The sequence below is a fragment of the Gadus morhua genome, chromosome 8 (genome assembly GCF_902167405.1).
Source record: "Gadus morhua chromosome 8, gadMor3.0, whole genome shotgun sequence".
NCBI classification, from domain to species: domain Eukaryota; kingdom Metazoa; phylum Chordata; class Actinopteri; order Gadiformes; family Gadidae; genus Gadus; species Gadus morhua.
Genome location: NC_044055.1, coordinates 4,924,922 through 4,945,726, shown reverse-complemented (window position 1 = coordinate 4,945,726; position 20,805 = coordinate 4,924,922). Strand labels below are relative to the sequence as shown.

Sequence of the window (20,805 nt, the reverse complement as noted above, 5' to 3'; positions counted from 1 at the left end):
AAAAAAAAGACCCCGTCTCAGAGAAATCAGTTTTTATTCATCAAATCTGTGCAACATCTCCCCCTTTTATTATGGCGGAGGAAGGCTTTTCTTATGGCGGGGGACCCACGAGAGGCCCCCCCCTTCCCCTTCCCCTTCCCCTTCCCCCCCGCCCGAGCAGGGATCAGCCGTGCTGCCCGTGCGTCCTGTCCCATTCCTGGCGCACTTCGTCGATCCACTCGTTGTAGTTGGCCACCTTGGTGTAGACGCCCAGCTTGTTGAGGCGGCCGCACCCCTCCCCCCAGGACACCAGGCCCAGCAGGAACCAGGTGTCCCGGTACAGCGTCACCATGGGCCCCCCGCTGTCGCCCTCGCACGCGTCCATGGGGCTGCCCAGCACGCCGGCGCACAGCATGTTCTCCGACACGTTGAAGTCCATGTGTCTCTGGCACTCTGCGCGCTCCACCAGCGGCACCTGGATCACGTTCAGCGCCGAGCTGTAGACCACGGGAGCCGCCTCGGGGTCGTCCGGTTGCTCCTTGCCCCAGCCCGTCACCACGGTGACCGTGCCGTTGAGGTGGAGCACGCGCTCGGCCATGGGTCGCGGCGGCAGGCAGGCGGGGACGATCCAGATGGACAGCTGGGCGGGACGCTCCAGCCGCAGCAGGGCGATGTCGTGGTCCACCATGTGGCGGTTGTAGTAGGCGGGGTGCTTGAAGGCGCGGGTCACCGCCAGGGTCTCCTCCGTGCCCTCCAGGGTGTAGCGCTCGTAGTCGCCTGCCGCGCGCACAACGTACAAATGCACACGCGCACACACGAACCAACCCACGCAGGCGCACACACGCGCACGTACAAACGCACACGCGCGCACGTACAAACGCACACAGGAGCCGGCACGAACGCACACGGAAGCGCACGCAGACGGACGAACCCAGATGCACACGTGCGCATGCAGAAGCAGAGACAGACGCACACAGATGCACGCACACACGCAAGCACACACACGCGCACGTACAAACACACGCAAACGTACAAACGCGCACAGAAGCGCTTGCACACAGATGCACACGTGCGCATGCAAACGCACACAGATGCACACACACGCCCACAGACACGCACACAGATGCACACACACATACACAGACAAACAGACAGTACTTAGCTTTATATTTCAAGATGGCGGCTGGGTGATCAGAAGGGAGACGGAGCCGCGATGGCGGAGAGGTGAGTGAGGCCCACAAGGGGCGGAGCCTACCGAGGCGGACTTTGAAGCGCGTGCTCTTGCTGAGGCAGTGGGCTGCGGTCAGGACCCAGTTCTCGTCTATCAGAACCCCGCCACAGTGGAACTTTCCTGCGTGGTTGAGCAGCATTGCCTGCACACACACACACACACACACTCACACGCACACACACACACACACACACACACACACACACACACACACACACACACACACACAGAGACACAGACACACACACACACAGACAAACACACACCCACACGCGCACACACACACACACACACACACACAGACACACGCACACACACCCACACGCGCACGCACACACATAGGGCATAATATTAAGATGAGGATTTGTAAAGCAGTATAGTACTGTACATTATGTGTGTGTGTGTGTGTGTTGGGTGCAGTACAGAATGTGTGTTTGTGCGTATGTGTGTGCGCGTTGGGTACAGTACAGCATCTGTGTGTGTGGGCGTGTGTCTGTTGTGTACAGCACATCGTGTGTGTGGGCATTTTTGTTGGGTACAGTACATCTTGTTTTGTGTGTGTTTGTGTGCGTGTGTCCGTTGTGTACAGTACATCGTGTATGTGTGTTTGTGTGTGTTTCTGTTGGGTACAGTACATCTTGTTTCTGTGTGTTTGTGTTGGGTACAGTACATTGTGTGTATGTTTGTGTGTGTCTGTTGTGTACAGTACATCGTGTGTGTGTGTTTGTGTTGTGTACAGTACAGAGGTGTGTGTGTGTTTGTGTTGGGTACACTACATTGTGTGTGTGTGTGTGTGTGTGTGTGTTTGTGTTGGGTACATTACATTGTGTGTGTGTGTGTGTGTGTGTGTGTGTGTGTGTGTGTGTGTGTGTGTGTGTGTTTGTGTTATGTACAGTACATCATGTGTGTGTGTGTTTGTGTTGTGTACAGTACATCATGTGTGTGTGTGTGTGTGTGTGTGTGTGTGTGTGCGTGTGTGTGTATGTGTGTGTGTTTGTGTTGGATACAGTACATTGTGTGTGTGTGTGTGTGTGTGTGTGTGTGTGTGTGTGTGTGTGTGTTGGGTACCGTACATCGCGTGTGTGTGTGTGTGTGTGTGTGTGTGTGTGTTGGGTGCAGTACATCGTGTGTGTGTGTGTGTGTGTGTGTGTGTGTGTGTGTGTGTGTGTGTATTTGTGTGTGTGTGTGTGCGTGTTGGGTGCAGTACATCGTGTTTCTTTGTGTGTTTGTGCGTGTGTGGTGGCGGTCCAGCCTACCTGCCAGGGGCTCTCTCCCTTCTTGCCCACCTCCCCCCCGGTCACCCAGGGGGTGAGGCCGACCATGGGCCCGCTGTAGGAGGACCTGCTGAGTAGCAGCTGACCGCAGGACGCCCTGCCTGGATCACACGCACACACACACACGCACGCACGCACGCACGCATGCGCGCGCGCACACACACACACACGCACAGACGCACGCGCACGCACACGCACACACACACACACGCACGCACAGACGCACACACACACACACACACGCACACGCACACGCACACAAACACAAAGACACACACGCAGACGCACAGACGCACACACACACACACACACACAGACGCACACGCACACACACGTACACACGCGCACACACACACATACACAAACACAAAGACACACACACACACGCACACGCACAGACGCACACACACACACAGACGCACACGCACACACACACGTACACGTACACGCACGCACACACACACACACACACGCACACACACACACACACTCAAACACATACACACACGCACACACAAACATTTACATTTAGATTACATTTAGGGCATTTAGCAGGCGCTTTTATCCAAAGCGACTTAGAATAAGTACTTTTGTCATAAGAAGTGCCACAATATATCGCTGTCGGTACAGTAAGGATATTCATAGAACCAAGTGCAAGTACAACAATCGCTAGGCTAACCAATTCCCCGTGTTACAGCAATGATAGCAGCTACTGCAGTTGCTACACAGTTAAGTACTATAATACAATACAACACAATACAATACAATACAATGTTCAATGATGGCCAGAATGGTGGCCAGAACAAACACACACAAATAAACACACACGCACACACAGTCGCACACACACGCACTCACGCACACACACATATACACATGGCATGCAAGCAAGCACTCACACACACTCACACACACTCAAGCAAGAACACACATACACACACGCACACAAGCAGCAGCACGCACACGTACGCACGCACAGGGGCATACAAAGACACGTGCACGCAAGCACACACGCCCGCACGCATACACGCACGGACACGGAGAGACAAACACGGACAGACACACACAGAAAGACACACACACGCACTCACGCAAACACAAACACAGTTACACATGCACACAGACACACAAGGACAGACACACACACGCAGCCATACAGACGCACACATATGCACACATGCAGATGCACACACATGCACACACGCACACACTCACCAGCACAAAAAGAAGCATTTAGCATTTCCTTCCTTTTTAATCAATAATAACGATCAATATTAGTTATAATAATAATGACACTGTCCACTCACTTATGGGTTCGCAGCTTTTGCCGTTGTCGTGGAGACGGTACCCGCCAAGACAGCTGCAGGTGCGACTCAGGCCGTCTGCGCTCTCCGTGCACTCGTGGTCACACTTGCCGTTTTCCAGCGAGCAGCTGGTGGCCGCCCGGGCTGAGACACACATACACACACACACACACACACACACACACACACACACACACACACACACACACACACACACACACACACACACACACACACACACACACACACACGCACATACACACACACACACACACACACACACACACACTCAAGCAATTGCACACACACACACACACACGCACACACACACACACACACCCACACACTTAAGTATGAGATGAACGGTGGTTAGGTAGTTTAGGTATGAGTTGAAGGAGGGTTAGGTAGTTTAGGTAGTTTAGGTAAGAGTTGAAGGAGTGTTAGGTAGTTTAGGTAAGAGTTAAAGGAGTGTTAGGTAGTTTAGGTAAGAGTTAAAGGAGTGTTAGGTAGTTTAGGTAAGAGTTGAAGGAGTGTTAGGTAGTTTAGGTATGAGTTGAGGGATGGTTAGTTCAAAGAAACACAACGTGTTCTACTAACTACGACCGTGCTACTAATGGACTCACGCTGGTCGCAGTACTTGCCCTCGTAGTCCGGGTTGCAGTGGCATGCAAACGCCTGGTACAGGTCTACGCAGGAGCCGTTCACACACTGGTTGGGGATACACTGGTTTCCATCTGAACACAAGTCAGGGTCAGCTCACTGCAGGGCCAGCCGGGGCTTCCAATAACAGTGGACCAATTGCAACATGGGCCAATTACAGTGGACCCATTTCAGTGGACCAATTCAAGTGGATCAATTACAATGGACCAATTGCAGCATTGGCCAATTACAGTGGACCAATTACAGTGAACCAATTACATGGACCCATTGCAGTGGACCCATTTCAGTGGATAAATTACAATGGACCAATTACAGTAGACCAATTACAGTGAACCAATTTCAGTGGACCAATCACAGCATTGGCCAATTGCAACAAGGGCCAATTACAGTGGACCAATTACAGTGGTCCAATTGCAACATTGGCCAATTACAGCGTGCCAATAACAGTGGATCAATTACAGTGGACCAATTACAGTCGGACAATTACAGTGGACCAATGACAACCTATCACAATGGACCGATTGCAACCATTCCCAGTGAACCAAAGTAAGTCCATGGTGTAAAACCCATTTAGCAGACACTTGGAACCAACGTCAATTGGACGACAGTGAATTCACACTCACTGACACACGCTATAGAATGCCTGGAGGTAGACCCCGGATATAGGGAAACCATTCACCCAAGCGAGCAAGAAACCCGATACATGATCAACACTGAACAGTCACTCGACTCATTGGATACACTGATGCAATTATGTATCTGGGGGAAATTTAAAGGGGTACACTTTATATTCTGTTCCTACCTGTGTAAACGGTCCAGAACTCCAACTGAAACACCACAACAGACAGTGACATGAATTCATACGGTCTATCGTATTATTCGCCATTACCTTACCCTTTATAACCTCGATATAGTCTACTACGAACTTTCATCCTCATCCCCCATCACACCTGCGGTGGCCATCCATCAACTTGAAAAGAACTCTGTTGCAACTGCAACTCAAAACCAACTGAGTCATGATGTTACCAGTATTGTTTGGGATGTTGTTGTGCCATCTATTTACAGGGGGAAATTGTTCATTTGACAGCCATGATGTAATCCACAAAGATCTTGTTAGCCCCCCTTAGGGTGGCTGTGTTAGAGAGCCCACCCCATCGCAAGGTCTGGTGCCCCAAACTTCGCAACGTTTCTAAGGCTAGGCCTTCCACTGAGGCCATTAATTTTGTTTAGAGGAACGGAACCACTTCCTTCTGCTGGGAACAGTGGAAGCTATTGAAGAATGGTGGAGCTTCACTGCCAAGCAGAGGGAGGGGCCTGGACAGTTGACCTTCTTGATTCTTTAAAATTTGTATCTGTTTTGGTTTAATCATGTGTAACCTAATGAGTTTGTTATTTTCTTTATTATAGTGGCCTACACCTGGTTTACTTGTGTATGATTTGAAGTTACTTGTCTTTTGCCTTTTATGCTTTCCTTCATTGATTTAGTTAATTATTAATGGGTCACCAGAAAATACACTGAATTCTCTTTTTGTTGGTGATCTTTAAACTATGTTTAGTATGATCAAGAGGGAGGAATGTAGAATGTTGGTGTATTTTAGTGTCTCTCTCATCCTTCACATTTCTAGTCTAGGAACAGGCCAGGGCCTCTCATACTGATACAAGGTGTTATCCCCAACATTCTGCCATTGTTATGTCTCAAGGTAGGTTGAACCTGGCCTCCGGGACATAGCCAGGGCCAAATACCTTATCAAGGCTGAGAGTGCGTCTGTTCACGTGTTATTCATCTATCCCCTTTTTGTATAATACTCGCCCCAACCCTTTGGTTCGACGAGAAGAGGGTTCGACAGCCAAGGAACAAGTCATCGACCACCGGGTCCACTATAGATTATTCAACCTAAGTCTGTATCTCGCTGTGCATCCTGGAATAAACCATCTATTCAACCCTCTAATCCAACCTGTCAAGCTGCTTTGATTTCGACTTCAAGAATTACTACTACGACTGAAAATACACAACGCAGAGTCTGTCCGAACAGTTTAGAAATAAGCTGAAATCTAACATTTGGTGCCGTGACACCGTCTTGAAGAGAGAGGAGTGAGAAGACGATTGCCTCTGAAGATTACTAGTTTAGAAATAAGCTGAAATCTAACAGTATCAAGAGTTGAGAGCAGTGTTTTCCAATCTCAGAGTAGGGACCCCACTTTCCCCGGCACCCTAATAATGTAAATGGATCATGGAAGATTTCTGACTGATAAGCTATCACGTTAGTTGATGATACATTTGGAAGGCCTCATAAGGTTGTGAGATGATATTTAAATTGAGTGCCTCATGATTCGTAGCCACAAGTGAACGTCTGCTCAAAGCTTAATAAACTACTACTTAGCATTGTGTAGCATGTTATCCTTGCTATGTTTGTTGCATACAGGGAATGGGTTAACCTATTGATTGTTTGTTCTTGGCACTTGGTTCTTTGAACATCCTTACTGATATATTGTTTCTCTTTCTTCTGACAAATCCACTTAGGTCGCTTTGGATAAAAGCGTCTGCTAAATGCCCTCAATGCAAAAGTAATCACTGAGTAAATCCCTTCATGAACTAATACTAATCACTTTATGAACCACTACTAATCACTAAATGAACTACTACTAATCACATAATGAACCACTACTAATCACTTTATGGACTACTACCAATCACTGAATGAACTACTGCGAATCACTTAATGAACGACTGCTAATCACGTAATGAACCACTACTAATCACTGAGGGAAGTATTCCTTACGTACATTGCTTATCACACAGAACTTGTGCACCACACATAACAGGGAGCTGAGTTGGGACAGTGACCCCAGGGGGTATACCACCCCGTCGGGGGTACCACCCAGCAGGGGGTACCCCCCCTTAGGGGGTACCATGCCGGCCTCACCGTGGCCTCCTTGGTCCCGAAGATCTCCCGGGCCTCCTCGAAGTCACAGCGCTCCTCAATGCACTCCCGCTCCTTATTGGCCGGCTTCAGCTCCTCCAGCCAGCTGTTGGCCCTCTTGGACCGCAGAACCGTGTGGGCTTCAGGGCCACTGGAGAACACTGAGAGAACCACACGGAACCATGTGGACAACATGCAGAGCCACACGTACAGGAACATACAGGAAAATGGAGAACCACACATAGAGAAACATACAGGAACATGGAGAACCACACATACAGAACCACACATAGAGAAACATACAGGAACATGAAGTAGCATGAATACAGAACTATACATGCAGAGCCACACGTATAGAACCATACGGAAACGAAGAACCACCCACACAGAACCACACATGCAGAACCATACATACAGGAACATGCTGAACCACACATGCAGATCCACACATACAAAACCACATATACAGAATCATACATACCGGAAAATACAGAACCATGCATACAGGAACATGAGAACCACACAAGCAGAACCTATACAAAATATCCAGTCTGGGTAGAAGAGCTATGATAGAACAGGATGGTGCCGCGATGGATCCACCTCTCTACAAATCGAAGGAAAAGGCTTTGTCTCCACAGTCTGGCTCCTTCAAGACGGACCACTTGAAAAGGCTCTCACCTAGCTTCATAGCATAATTGCCTATTTCATAATGATATCTAAACTAACTTTACCCTCCTAAGGCTGCTAATTCACTGTGCCTCATTGGCTGTATCCTATGCCAATCAGAGTGCTTTCTACATTGCATGATCACTATCCGCCTAGGCTCATCCGTTTGACTTGGGCACATAGGGGGTCATAAATATACGGCCTGTTAAGCCCTTTGATGATTAAGGGCTAGAAAAATAAAATTGAATTGAATTGCATTCATCTAAAGTCTGCCGTGTGAGATGAGTGTATGACGGAAGAAAGCGTTCAGAGCAGAACCAAGAGCGCTAAGGGGTTCAGTGTGAGGGGGTTCAGTGTGAGAGCAGGAGGAGGAGGAGGAGGAGGTGGAGGAGAGGGAGGAGGAGAGGGAGGAGGAGGAGGAAGAGGAGGAGGTGGAGTCAGGAGGAGGAGGAGGAAAAGGTCAGAGGAGCCGGCGGATCCTACCTGACATGCAGACCGCGGATGTGGAGCAGAGCGCTATGGCCACTGACACACAGAGGAGGAGTCTGGCCATGACATCAATCACCAGCTAGCCAATAGGACGCGGAGACGAGGAGAGTGTCCGCCAATGGAGATCTCTGCAGTGTTGCCCTTCTGCGTTTATTTTTACTCACGGTTGACTGTTAGCTGTGAATGGAATAGGCATTCCATCCACATTTTAATGACATTTGAATCGTGGTAGTACATCTAAGTGAAAATTCTAAAGGTGTTAGTACATCTAAGTGCAAATTTGAATCGTGTTTGCAAATAAGTACTGAACCAATAAGTACGGAACGTGTTTTTGATGACCAGATTCAAAATGAGTATTGAAGACCCAACTCGGATCTGATGCATTTAAATGTGAACGTGTGGTCATCAATAAATATATTGATTGCAGTATGGAGTATTTGAGTATGTAACATGAGACACAGACCTGGTACAAGGTACAAGGAAATCAGGTCAACGATAACGAAACAATCAAACTAAATCACATCCAAGACAAGGTTAATTTTGACATCTTGTTATCGGCGAAAACCCAAACGTGAGACAGAGCTGGCCCTCTCGGGCATGACAGAGCTGGCCCTCTCAGGGAGCCTTAACACGCAGCAAGTCTACGCTACTGACCTTTAACCCTCAAGTGTCCCACCGCGGGGCTAGTGCTAATGCTAGGGCTAGGTCTGGGTCCTAGGTCCTGGAGACAGAAGAAGAGCTCAGACCACAGGAGGAAGGGTCTTAAGACAACTTACGTGTGCTGGTGGCGTCCTGGTATCAGACTGCTGGTGTTTAGACTGTTGTTAATCACTAACCCGCCCAATGTTTACTGAGAGTCCACAGTCTGTGTGTTCCCCACACACACACACCCCTCAGCCCCATGGAGCCCACCAGCACTGCACACACACACGCGCACACACACACACACGCACGCACGCACGCACGCCGCACGCACACCCAAACCCAAACCCACACACAAGCACGCATGCACGCACGCACGCACGCACGCACACCCAAACACACACACACACACACACACACACACACACACACACACACACACACACACACACACACACACACACACACACACACACACACACACACACACACACGCACACACACACGCACGCACACACAGGGGGCAGGTGATACAGGCGGTCTACCACCCCCTTCCCCCAGAGGGCGCCAGGGACCGCATTGGCGCGGCCGCACCCAACGCAAAGGGGGAAACACCGGTGATGAGGAGGGCGATCAGATGCAGGTGAGCGGTATGAAAAGGGAAGTGGCGACTGTCTACCGAGAGAACTGGTGGGTCCAGTATAGGATCGCAGACCGGACCGCGATTTGCTCCCCGGATGGACGGACGGATCGCCACATCCCAAGACCGGTGTTGTGCCAAAAAGTGATCAGCTGCCAGAAAGTGATTTCAGCTGCGGGAGTGCGCACAGCCTGTTCAAGCTAGGCTATATCCCCTCGAAACGTGTGTGCGGCAGCAAAGTCTGATCAGTCAAACTAGTCAATAGCACTACAGGACTATTGTCCCCTGTATTAACATGTATTTTAAGGTGACAAGACATCGACGTTGTACGGGGATCGACGTCTGATCAGTCATACTACTCAATAGCACTACAGTCAATTAGGCCTATCCTTCTTTTTGTTTTTAAACCACTGTAATCGAAATTATTTCTGTGTCTTTTTTATACAATAAAACATGTATTTTCTTACCATGCATTATTTTCCCAGCTTTCCCAGCAAGTTTTTTCTTCTCAAAAAGAATTGATAACATTCTTGAGTAGGTCCTATCACATTAAATAGTTTAGGGTTCAAACTGACACCATAACATTCATGTGGGCTATGTGGGGTAGATAAGAACAAATCCAGTCTCTTTTATCAGCTGTAATACGTTTTAAAGCGAAAATATGACACATTGGAGTCGTTATCCTCCTGCCAGAAAATAATCTGAAGCCCTCTCTTGGTACTGCAATGTTTTATATGCCTTAAAATGAGTTGATAGCATTCATGAATATCATATTACATAGATTATATCCCATCCAGTGTCTATTACGCGGTACTCGGAACGATTGTTGACGGGGGGTATGGAGCAATTCTTTTTTTTTTTTTTTTTTTTTTTTTTGGGGGCCCCTGATTGGCCCGGGCCCGTACGCGCCCGCATACCCTGCTTACCGATAGTTACGCCACTGCTTAAAATGAGTTGATAGCATGATTCATGAATATCATATTACATAGATTATATCCCATCCAGTGTCTATTACCAGCTGAAACACCTTTATATTGGCAAATTCACATTTCAGTCGTTGCCCTCCTGCCAGAAAATTATCTGAAGCCGAATCTTGTAGTAAAAATGATATTTCTGCTCCGAACTGAGGGAGCAGGATAAATGGCATGTGATGGGGAGTTGGCGTATATTTGTATTTATATCCATTATTTACCCCACCTTTAATCAACAGTGAAAGTCATTTGTAAAATCACTAGGGCTATATTTTAGTCTTCAGTGAAACAGACCATTGTTCCAGTTGCGGCCCGGAGAATCCCACTGGACAGAAGGGAAACACAAAATGGGTAATTTATCAATTTAATATTAAAAGAAGTTAAACTTTTGAATACGCAGAGTAGCACTGTAAAATCGCCCCTTTAATGGATACGGCTTTGGCTAACATTTGATATCAGATATACAATTAGCATTTTTTTTCAAGAAAGCCTAATCTAATGTGATTTAAAAATGTATTTCAGGTTGAATGCACTAAATGCAAGAGGTGGTACCATCCGACCTGCATGGCCATGTCGGATGAAGAATGGGAAAAAGAGGAAGTAGCATTGAAATGGAACTGTGGCCTTTGCTGATTTACCGTACAAGGTGTCTACGTTACATATATAACTTTGAATGTGCCTGGTATGTGTGTAACTAATAAAGTAAACATAGAATAGATAGAATTCTTTCCTGGCTGTAAAATTAATTTTAGTTTAATTAGTTTGCTTTAGCAACTCGCAATTAATGCGAAACTACCCGAAAGGTAGTATGTTTCATGCTAAAATAAATATTTGCATGCTTGATCTAATTTAAGAGCAGCAAATTTGGAAGAAAAATAAGTCCAAAAAAAAGTAGCGCTCACTGTTATTATTCTGTCTAAGAATCTTGAAAAAGTGTTTTAAAGGGAAGCAAGAAGCTGTGAAATCTTCAATGTGAGTTTATGGACACATCGGTTTGGTGGTTTGGTGTTGATATCTTTAAAAACAAGGGAGCTACTACAAAATAAAAGATTTTGTGCTAATCCACAATGATTTTCAATTTTGAAAGCATGTCTTGTGTTAAAGGTTAAAAGTTTTTTATTAAATGTCCCAAGAGGCAAATTAGTTCACAGCGAAGGCGGTAGTGGCTAAAAAAACACGACAGAACAAGACAACAATGTGTTGTCTGTGGTGTGGACTCTGCATTAATATGTGGTTCATCAGACCCCCTTGATATTGCTCGATTAACAAATACATTTCTTTTTAACAGGGAACTATGTAGCCAATCAAATGTCTTCCTCGTTTTCAGCAAATCACATGAGAGCTGTACTTGTCTCTGTATTTAAGATTTTCTAAAGTTCAGAGATTTTTCCTTGTAATTATACCAAAAGTTTGGATTCCTACAAAAACTGATTATTAGTGTGATGAAATAAAAAGCTGTGTATATTATACCATTTTAACTACAAGATTCGGCTTGAGATCATTTTCTGGCAGGTGATACTCATGATTATTATCAACACATTTTAAAGCATATAAAACTTTTCAGTATCATCATTTTCTGGCCGGAGGCAAAGGACTCCAATGTGTCATATTTTCGCTTTAAAACAGCTGATAAAAGTGATAGGATTTGTTCTTATCTACCCCATATAGCCCACATGAATGTTATAGTGTCAGTTGAAACATCATTTTAACTACAAGATTCGGCTTCAGATCATTTTCTGGCAGGATTGAAACGACTGAAATGTCTTATATTTGCCCATGTAAAGGTGTTTCAGCCGGTAATAGACACAGGATGGGATATAATGTGATACTCATGAATGTTATCAACTCATTTTAAGGCATATAAAACATTTCAGTACCAAGAGAGTACTTCAGATTATTTTCTGGCAGGAGGAAAACGACTCCAATGTGTCATATTTTTGCTTTAAAACGTATTACAGCTGATAAAAGAGACTGGATTTGTTCTTATCTACCCCACATACCCCACATGAATGTTATAGTGTCAGTTTGAACCCTAATCTATTTAATGTGATAGGACCTACTCATGAATGTTATCAATTCATTTTGAGAAGAAAAAAACTTCTTCTTGAAAAATCTATAAACTGGGAAAAAAATGCATAGTAAGAAACTACATGTTTTATTGAATAAAAAAGACACACAGAAATAATTTCGATTACAGTGGTTTAAAAACGTAAAGAAGGATAGGCCTAATTGACTCACGGAGTCCTGTAGTGCTATTGACTAGTACTATGACTGATCAGACGTCGATCCCCGTACAACGTCGATGTCTTGTCACCTTAAAATACATATCTGTGTTAATACAGCGGTCAATAGTCCTGTAGTGCTATTGACTAGTATGACTGATCAGACTTTGCTGCCGCACACACGTTTCGAGGCGATAAAGCCTAGCTTTAACAGGCTGTGTGCGCTCCCGCGGCTGAAATCACTTTCTGGCAGCTGATCACTTTTTGGCACCCGGCCCTGACCAATTTGGCGCCCTATAGGCAAGATTTTTGCCCCCTACCCCTTTGGATCGCACAGTAAATTCCACTACCAAAATACTGCAAAGAAATGCACGATTTTTACTAAAGGCATTCATAAGCAAAATAATAGATAGGAGTTCAGTTCAGATTCAAATTATTGGAAATACAATTAAATGTTGTATGGTCTATATAGTTTGGTTCTAACCAGAGATTAAACAAGCACTCAAGTGAAGTGTAAAAAGAATACAATAATATCTTATTATATGAAAGACATGGGAAATGTAAGATATGCAAACCACAAACCATCATCCAAAATCAGCTTGTAAATATACACTGCTCCAACAATGGTTACAATGCATTGGACAATTTAAGGATATAACCCCCATTTTACTGTGGGTTACAAACTGTTATGGACCTATACATAGCTGACATGTTTTGATTTTCATTGAAGCATGCGGGTTTGGATTGAGCAGCGGACCAGCTAGGTTAAGAGCTGCCGTTCCTTTTCTTTTTTAAAAACAAACACTGCATGACTAGTTAACTCTGGTTAAGTTGTTTACACGTTGCTTGGCAAAGTGCTATGCCCTGACAACTGTGGCGGACTATTTGTATTTACTAAATAATAAAACCACATTTAAAATCAAATATTGCTTCGATAAGTGAATAAATTAAATCAATAGCCATATATTAAGCGGAGTTATGTATAAGGAACAGTTCACTCCAGAGAATTATAGATAGAAAGGTGACTAACCTTGGGTGACCTTGAAAAGCGCCTCTAAATTAAATGTATTATTATTATTACTAAGAGCCCGACAAAGTTACCAGTTGGCTATATACTGGGTTCGATCTCCAAAGTCCTGAGACTACCTGTAGGCATCCTTTAGCAAGGTGCTTAACGCCTACCTGCTCCTCAATCACATGAATCTGAATCTACTTCTTCCCCCCCTCCTTTGTTTTCCATTAGCTCTTCTTCTTGTCAGGGCACACATGAGACAGGATGAGATCCACCATGTTCTTGATGATGGGCGGGGGCGGGTGGATGTTGTGGGGGCTATGATGGGCTAAGGTCATCTCCCAGGCATCCACAAACACAACACCCAGGCCCTTGAACATGGTCCTGAGAACCGTGTCGATCTGCAGCGAGAACCAGTCGCTGCTGTGCTTGCTTGTCGTCTGGTCCATGGCCACAAAGTTAGCCGAGCGGATTATCACGAGGGTTCCGGGGCCCCGGTCCAGGAGCCGTACTAGCGCCTGGCGGATGTGCCGCATGCGGCGAATGTAGACCTCAATGGGGAAAGATGTGAAGTGGGCCCAGATGCTGAAGACCACCACGGTGTCGGGGCCTCCGGCCAGGCCGTCCAGCTCATCGGCGACGTAGCGTAGCTCGCTGGTGCTGACAGGGAGGATTCTGATGGGCGGACCGTGGCAGCGGTAGTTCATCAGGATGTTGTTTTTAAAGTCCACTGCCATCAAGGGGCCCACGTTCTTTGTACGGTGCAGGTTGAAATCTGATTTGAAGGAATGACCGAAAGAACGCGCACATTGGAAATGAACAATGGGAAATGAATAAGGGTCAGAGCATCGTGCACACAGAGATAAAGTCGGTGCTCACCTGGTATGAAAGCGCTGAGGTACTCAAACCACTGCCTCATCGTGGAGTCTCCGTACATATGGATCACCTTGCCAGTAAGGCACTGCGTGATGGACGAGGAGTCGTTAAACTGGCGAACAGAAGTTCCACAGAGGGGCCTCCAAGTGCCTTGGTAGTAATAGCCAGAAGGGGTGTACTTATCCGGCTCTGCTTTGATGGTGCTGCTTTCTAACTCTGTTTCATCTGGGATATGAGTATGACAAGACATTTCAAAAGAAGAAACACACAAAACTGGGCACCACCACCACATGAGCAACCTCCTCCATAAACTGTTGCAGTTTCTGTGTACCTATCTTCTGAGGAAGCACGTTGATACGATCTGGTCCTGATGTATGGATGATAACTTTGATGTTTATACGGCTGCGAGCAAAAAAACAAACGATAAAAACAAATTTTCCAAAGTTATAAATGACATGAACAAGAAAAGCATCATAAAGTGCCCGACCTCTGAAATAGCAGCGCTTCTTGGTTGGTGTAGAGGGGATTCTCGTAGCCCCCCATGGCGTGGTTGATCCTGGTGTCACAGCTCAGCAGCTCAGGCTTCAAGCAGTACCAGGGCTCCCCCGTGTGGAGGTTGGTGTAGTTGCACAGGGGTGGCTGCGGGTAGTTGAGTGGCAGGCACGGGATGCACGTGGTGGTCTCGGACAGCTCGCCCGAGCGGAACAGACTCTTGAAGAAGACCCGGTTGGGCCGCTCCTCGCGGAGCCGCTGCAGCACGGCCACAGCCTCGCTGGAGTGCACCATGGTGATCTGCACCTGGGCCGAGCCCCCCCACAGCAGGGGGAACAGCGCCGAGTAGGAGCCGTTGAGGTGATCCACTACCTTGCCCGCCAGCCCGGCCCCAAAGTCCGGGGAGTGCAGCCGGGCCACCAGGAAGTCCCCGCCGTAGCGCTTGGGACTGCCCTGGAAGTCGTGCATGTGGACCAGGGCCTCCAGCTGGTCCCCAACATGCCACTCCTTCTGGCCCTTTGAGGGCAGGACGGTGAACAGGCTGTGCACAGGGTCGCTGGTCTGGTTGAGAGGCACAGGGGCGGGGCGGGCGGGGAGCTCGGGCCAGGCGATGGCTTTGAGGAGGTAGCGATCCTCCAGGGCTTCGTCGGGGGTGGGCTCCGGGCCCAGGTGGCTGCAGAAGGTGTGGGCTCGGTACGGAGGGGCGGGCCTCATCTGGGCGAAGGCCGCGCGGCTGCTGTTCTGCCAGCCCAGCTTCTGAGGAGGACAAGTAGAGAGGTTTGGTTTAATGTGAAGGTGACCATGTCCTTGAGCAGTTGTCTTGAAAACTAGTCAGTGTTTGCCTTCATGTTGCTGTGGACGGGCCGGTCGAGACCTCTGTTTGCCGAGCCGGTCCGGACCTTTACAGAGGTGCGGACACATGACCAATCGGTGTAGTGCCATGCGTGAGGGCCTGGATTACACATTTTGGTTCGTACTGCTTGCATAGTTTGCACATACCATAAAATACATATATATAATGATCATCCGTGTCATTCCTTACTTTTCAGCTGTGATAGCCAGCGTTTGGGGAGGTTTGGGGAGGTTTATGGTGCATACTGGTTGATATCACTGAGATGGGTGCTACACAAAAGAGGAGGTGTGATGTCCCCCAAAAAACACTATCTTTCATTTTTTATAGTGCAATAAAATGAAAGACGTGCTATTATTAAGGTGTATAAATATAATAAAGGATCACAAATAGTATATTTTGTTCTAGGCCCACTAAGTAACTCAGGAATTGAACAAAATGTTACTTTTTCACACACACACACACGCACACACACACACACACACACACACACACACACACACACACACACACACACACACACACACACACACACACACACACACACACACACACACACACACAATGACCGATGCAACACTAACCAGAGTGAGAATGTTGCGCAGCAGGAACATGAGACCAGAGGTTGCGAGGAGGAGGAAGATGAGAGCATATTTGGCGCGATATCGACACATGATGATCCCCTTCAGCCCCCCATGGTTAACTAACGCTTCCTGTTCCGTTTTCAACATTGCGGCAGTAGTAGTCCGAGGGTTTGTTAACACTAAAACAATAGAGAGAGTAGAGGCCGATTAAAACATAACTTTCATAGATGATGTTTTAGAGTGGGATACTTACATCTGACCACTAGAGGGCAGTAGTGCCTTTGATTTGTACAGTAATCCACCCTTGTCTGTAGGCTACTGAGGAGTAGGCAGTTAATGTATAACAGAACACGGTGTGACACGGTTTGTCTTGTCGACTTGTCAACCACGTATGTTGGCGGGTCAAAAATAAGAATGTTAGAATTCTGAAAGCCTTAACTCTGCTATATTTTGTTTTTTTATGTAAAATACAAAAAATTGGAATGGGCCTGTGACCTGTCTAGGCCAAACTGCCAAACACACACACACACACACACACACACACACACACACACACACACACACACACACACACACACACACACACACACACACACACACACACACACACACACACAATGGCGCATTAACCTCCAGACTAAGAATAATAATATGATTGGGCTGGGCCACCCCTACGGCCACCCAATAAAAACATAAGAAATATAGATTGATCAAATTCTGTGTGGGTAACTTGAAAATGTCAAATGCTGTTGATTCACATGCATCAGATAAATAGTATAGTATAGTAAAAAAATAGTAAGCAAAGCTTGAGCAAATTCTGGAATAAGTGCACAATGATCAGTGGCTCACTAAAAATAACATAACAAATATGGTGATTTTGTAGCGATAGATAGGTCGGGGTCCGTCTGTTGAGCCTTCATAAAAGCATGTTCTCAGGGGCAAAAGTGTACAAACGGCACTCCATAGAAGAATGCATTTCACTGTAAAGGACTTACTGTCATGCTCTGTTTTTTTTTCCTTGTCTTGTTTTGGCGTGTCTCCTGTTTTAATTGAGTATCTCTGTCTTGTTTCTCCCCAATGTCAAGTTTCCCTCCTGTGTGATCACTGCTCCCTCCCCTGCGTTCCAGCTGTTACTCGTTGCGTGCCCTGTGTGTTTAGTATTTAAGCCCCTGTCTTTCCTTGGTTCCTTGTCGGATCATTGTAGTTCGTGGTGAGTTGTGTCCTGTGTGTTGGCTGTGTTAGGTTTTCCCTGTGTTCCTTGCCTTTTGCGTTAATAAAATTATCCTTTATCCAGCTGTCTGCTATTAGGTCCTACCTGACTGCCTGTCCCGCCTTCTAAACCTTCCAGAAGGGGCGCGCCCTCTACCTTCCCTTCCAGAGGGGTCCCGCCTTCCAAATAGTGGTGGATTTAATTCGTTCGTTCAGTCGAGTTCAGTCGAACGAACAAACGACTCCTCCCAGCCAAGGGCGTAACCATGGTTTAGACATTGGGGGGGTCCAATTTTTTATTATTATTTGTTAAGTGCATTGCCTACAATTCTATATTTATTTATGAAAATGTGGACATTTAGAACATAGTTTCGAGGACTACATTGACCATTTGAATTCACATCTAAAGGAATAGTGTAATAATGTAATGTCTGCCCCGCCCCCCCCCCCACACACACACACACACACTTTGTTTTGGTTAGCTGCTTACTGACCTTAAACACACCTACCAATTACAATTATGCTCTTCCAGTAGTACTGTAGCAAAAAGGATAGCTTCCAATGGAAAAATACCACATACCCATGACCACATGTCATTATGTTATCAGAAGAACAGTGGCTGACCTTCGTGATCATTTAGGTCTATATATTCTGCTTGTATTAGAAGTAGGCTACTTTTATGTATTGCTGACATGTAGGCCCAGGTTATAAACAATGTTGTAAGGCTGTCTAGTCTCATATTCAAAATTCTCACCTTATCACCTGCATGTCCAGAGCATGTCCCTGTCTGGCCACTGCTTTCAGCATGCCTGTCAAGTTACTTACTGTCTGAAAAAAAACTGTGTATGCTTGGCTGTTGGTCCAGTTTCTTCTGCTTTTTAGGTAACCTCAAATCCTCCATTACTCAACTTTACTTTCTTGGCTCTCACTGAAGAAAGAGTGTGGGGTAACCATGACAACGCAGAAAGTCGCGAGGCGGTTTCAAACTAAATCGCACAAGTGTACAATTAGGAGGGGGGATTCACACACTCAACAAACGGAAATAAATTGAAAATAAATAAGACATAACCAGTGATGTTGATAGGTTTTCAATGTAGTGAGTCCCCGGGACCCACAGGTGGCGAGTTGGGTGGGTCCCTGAGAAATTCAATGGGTCCCGACTCCCCAGTTTAAAAAATGTGTTTCTTTTTTATTATTATTCTATTTCTTAAATTAAATTAATAGTGTTAAACTCCTTGATGGTGGTATGATATGGTTAGAGCTGGAGTACTCAACCGTTCATGTTTAACACTAGAAACGCCGGGCCATTTTTACTTACTCCTAGCGCCGCAAGAGGGGTCAAATGACCCCTAAGTCATTTTAATGAGAGGCTGTGCATTTGCACATAATGATCACTAGGTGGCGCTAATGAGCTATTACCGCGCGAGCGCCACATTTGTGTGTGTGTGTGTGTGTCACAAGCCTAGTCCTCACGATTTTGTCATAAATGTACATATATTCAATCAGAAGGATTGCAAAAAAATCCTGTTTGATTTGCTCATTCGACACGAATGAGCACAGCATCGAGCAGTGGAAACGTGGGTTTATTTACTATGAAGTTCGTATTTTTAATTGTTGAAATGAAATCAGCGGTGACGAGCTAGTTGTTTTGGTAGCGGCTAAATTAGCATGTCGCGATACCTTGTACAGGGGATCACATCTGCGCCGAGTACATGCGCAGAGGGTTGAAACAGCGCTTGTCCGATCTGCTCACAAGAAGGTTTCTTTGGCCAGTTACTGTGATTAAACACGAGTTGTTTAATGTTCACAATGTATCGTTTTTCATGAGGAAAATGAGATGCGTCCCCGGGACGCATGGATAGTGAGTTTAGTGCGTCCTTTCAGATTTTAATGCGTCAGGGACGCAGGACGCGTACCTAGCAACATCACTGCATAACAAGAGACCGATCCATTGACAGGGTTCATAAAAAGAGAACATATATTTTACATTTTAACCTGCTGTATATTGGGGGGGACAGGTTAGTATTTTCTCAACATTGGGGGGGACACGACCCCCCCAAAGAATGCGTGGTTACGCCCTTGCTCCCTGCTCAGTCGAGTTTCAGGTGAATCGATTCACCGGGAACTCGAATGAACTGGGAGGAGTCGTTCGCGAATCAGCCTAGTTTCCGGTAGCGGTAAATTGCATCATGGAATGCACGCCATTGCACGGTTCTCAGCTGAGTCAGTCAAGCTCAGTGGAGTTAGTGCTACCAGAAACTCGTTCAGTCGAGTTTCCGGTGAATCGAATGGTGAACGAGACGAACGAGATAAACGAACCGGTTCGGTTCGTTCGTCCTAAAGACTCGTTCATTCGAACCGGTTCGCGAACGACCCGAGCCAACACTACTTCCAAACCTTCCAGAACCTTCCAGAAGGGGGCCGCCCTCTACCTCGTCTTCGTCTTCACCGCAAATTGGATACCGTTCTGGTGAAGTTGGACCGGGCTTAAACGGGCCATCGAATTTCGGCCAATTCGGCTTTTTGGATTCTGGGGTTGGATCACTGCAGAGAGTGTCAGAGAGACTTTAAGATTGGCGAAAAACTGCAGAGTTGGCCTGACCCAAAGCAATCGCTATCTTTATTCGGCTCCCCTACTTCGGCCTTGGAAGGCTGATATCTCACCTCTCCCCTGGTTGTTATGCAGACAGTTGCCCTGCCACCCCTCCCCCTATCCTCCACCTCCCGTGAACTTGGTCTCTGGTTCGGAACTCTTCGTGGTCGTCTCCACGGCGACGGCCGTG

At 46.5% G+C, this 20,805-nt stretch overlaps 2 protein-coding genes across 3 annotated transcripts; both read right to left on the bottom strand.

Annotated features, from left to right (window-relative positions):
* Positions 1-15: 15 nt before the first annotated feature.
* On the bottom strand, positions 16-9,323 carry proca (protein C (inactivator of coagulation factors Va and VIIIa), a). 2 transcript variants are annotated; one of them, XM_030362797.1, is made up of 9 exons: positions 9,301-9,323; positions 8,519-8,701; positions 7,373-7,530; positions 5,251-5,275; positions 4,412-4,522; positions 3,792-3,932; positions 2,467-2,585; positions 1,235-1,352; positions 16-756 (listed from the first exon to the last, which is right to left on the bottom strand). In XM_030362797.1, exons 2-9 carry the CDS (start codon positions 8,586-8,588, stop codon positions 164-166), a joined length of 1,335 nt encoding a protein of 444 aa, XP_030218657.1. In that variant the 5' UTR covers positions 8,589-8,701; positions 9,301-9,323; the 3' UTR covers positions 16-163. The 2 variants fall into 2 exon arrangements, with proteins under 2 accessions (XP_030218657.1, XP_030218658.1); XM_030362798.1 differs by lacking the exon at positions 9,301-9,323 and adding an exon at positions 9,179-9,203.
* Positions 9,324-12,909: 3,586 nt separating this feature from the next.
* Positions 12,910-19,188, bottom strand: LOC115548271 (NXPE family member 3-like). Its single transcript, XM_030362779.1, has 6 exons — positions 18,777-19,188; positions 16,814-16,992; positions 15,375-16,135; positions 15,219-15,289; positions 14,891-15,112; positions 12,910-14,786 (listed from the first exon to the last, which is right to left on the bottom strand). The coding sequence occupies exons 2-6, from the start codon at positions 16,958-16,960 to the stop codon at positions 14,239-14,241; spliced, it is 1,749 nt and encodes a 582-aa protein (XP_030218639.1). The 5' UTR covers positions 16,961-16,992; positions 18,777-19,188; the 3' UTR covers positions 12,910-14,238.
* Positions 19,189-20,805: the final 1,617 nt, after the last annotated feature.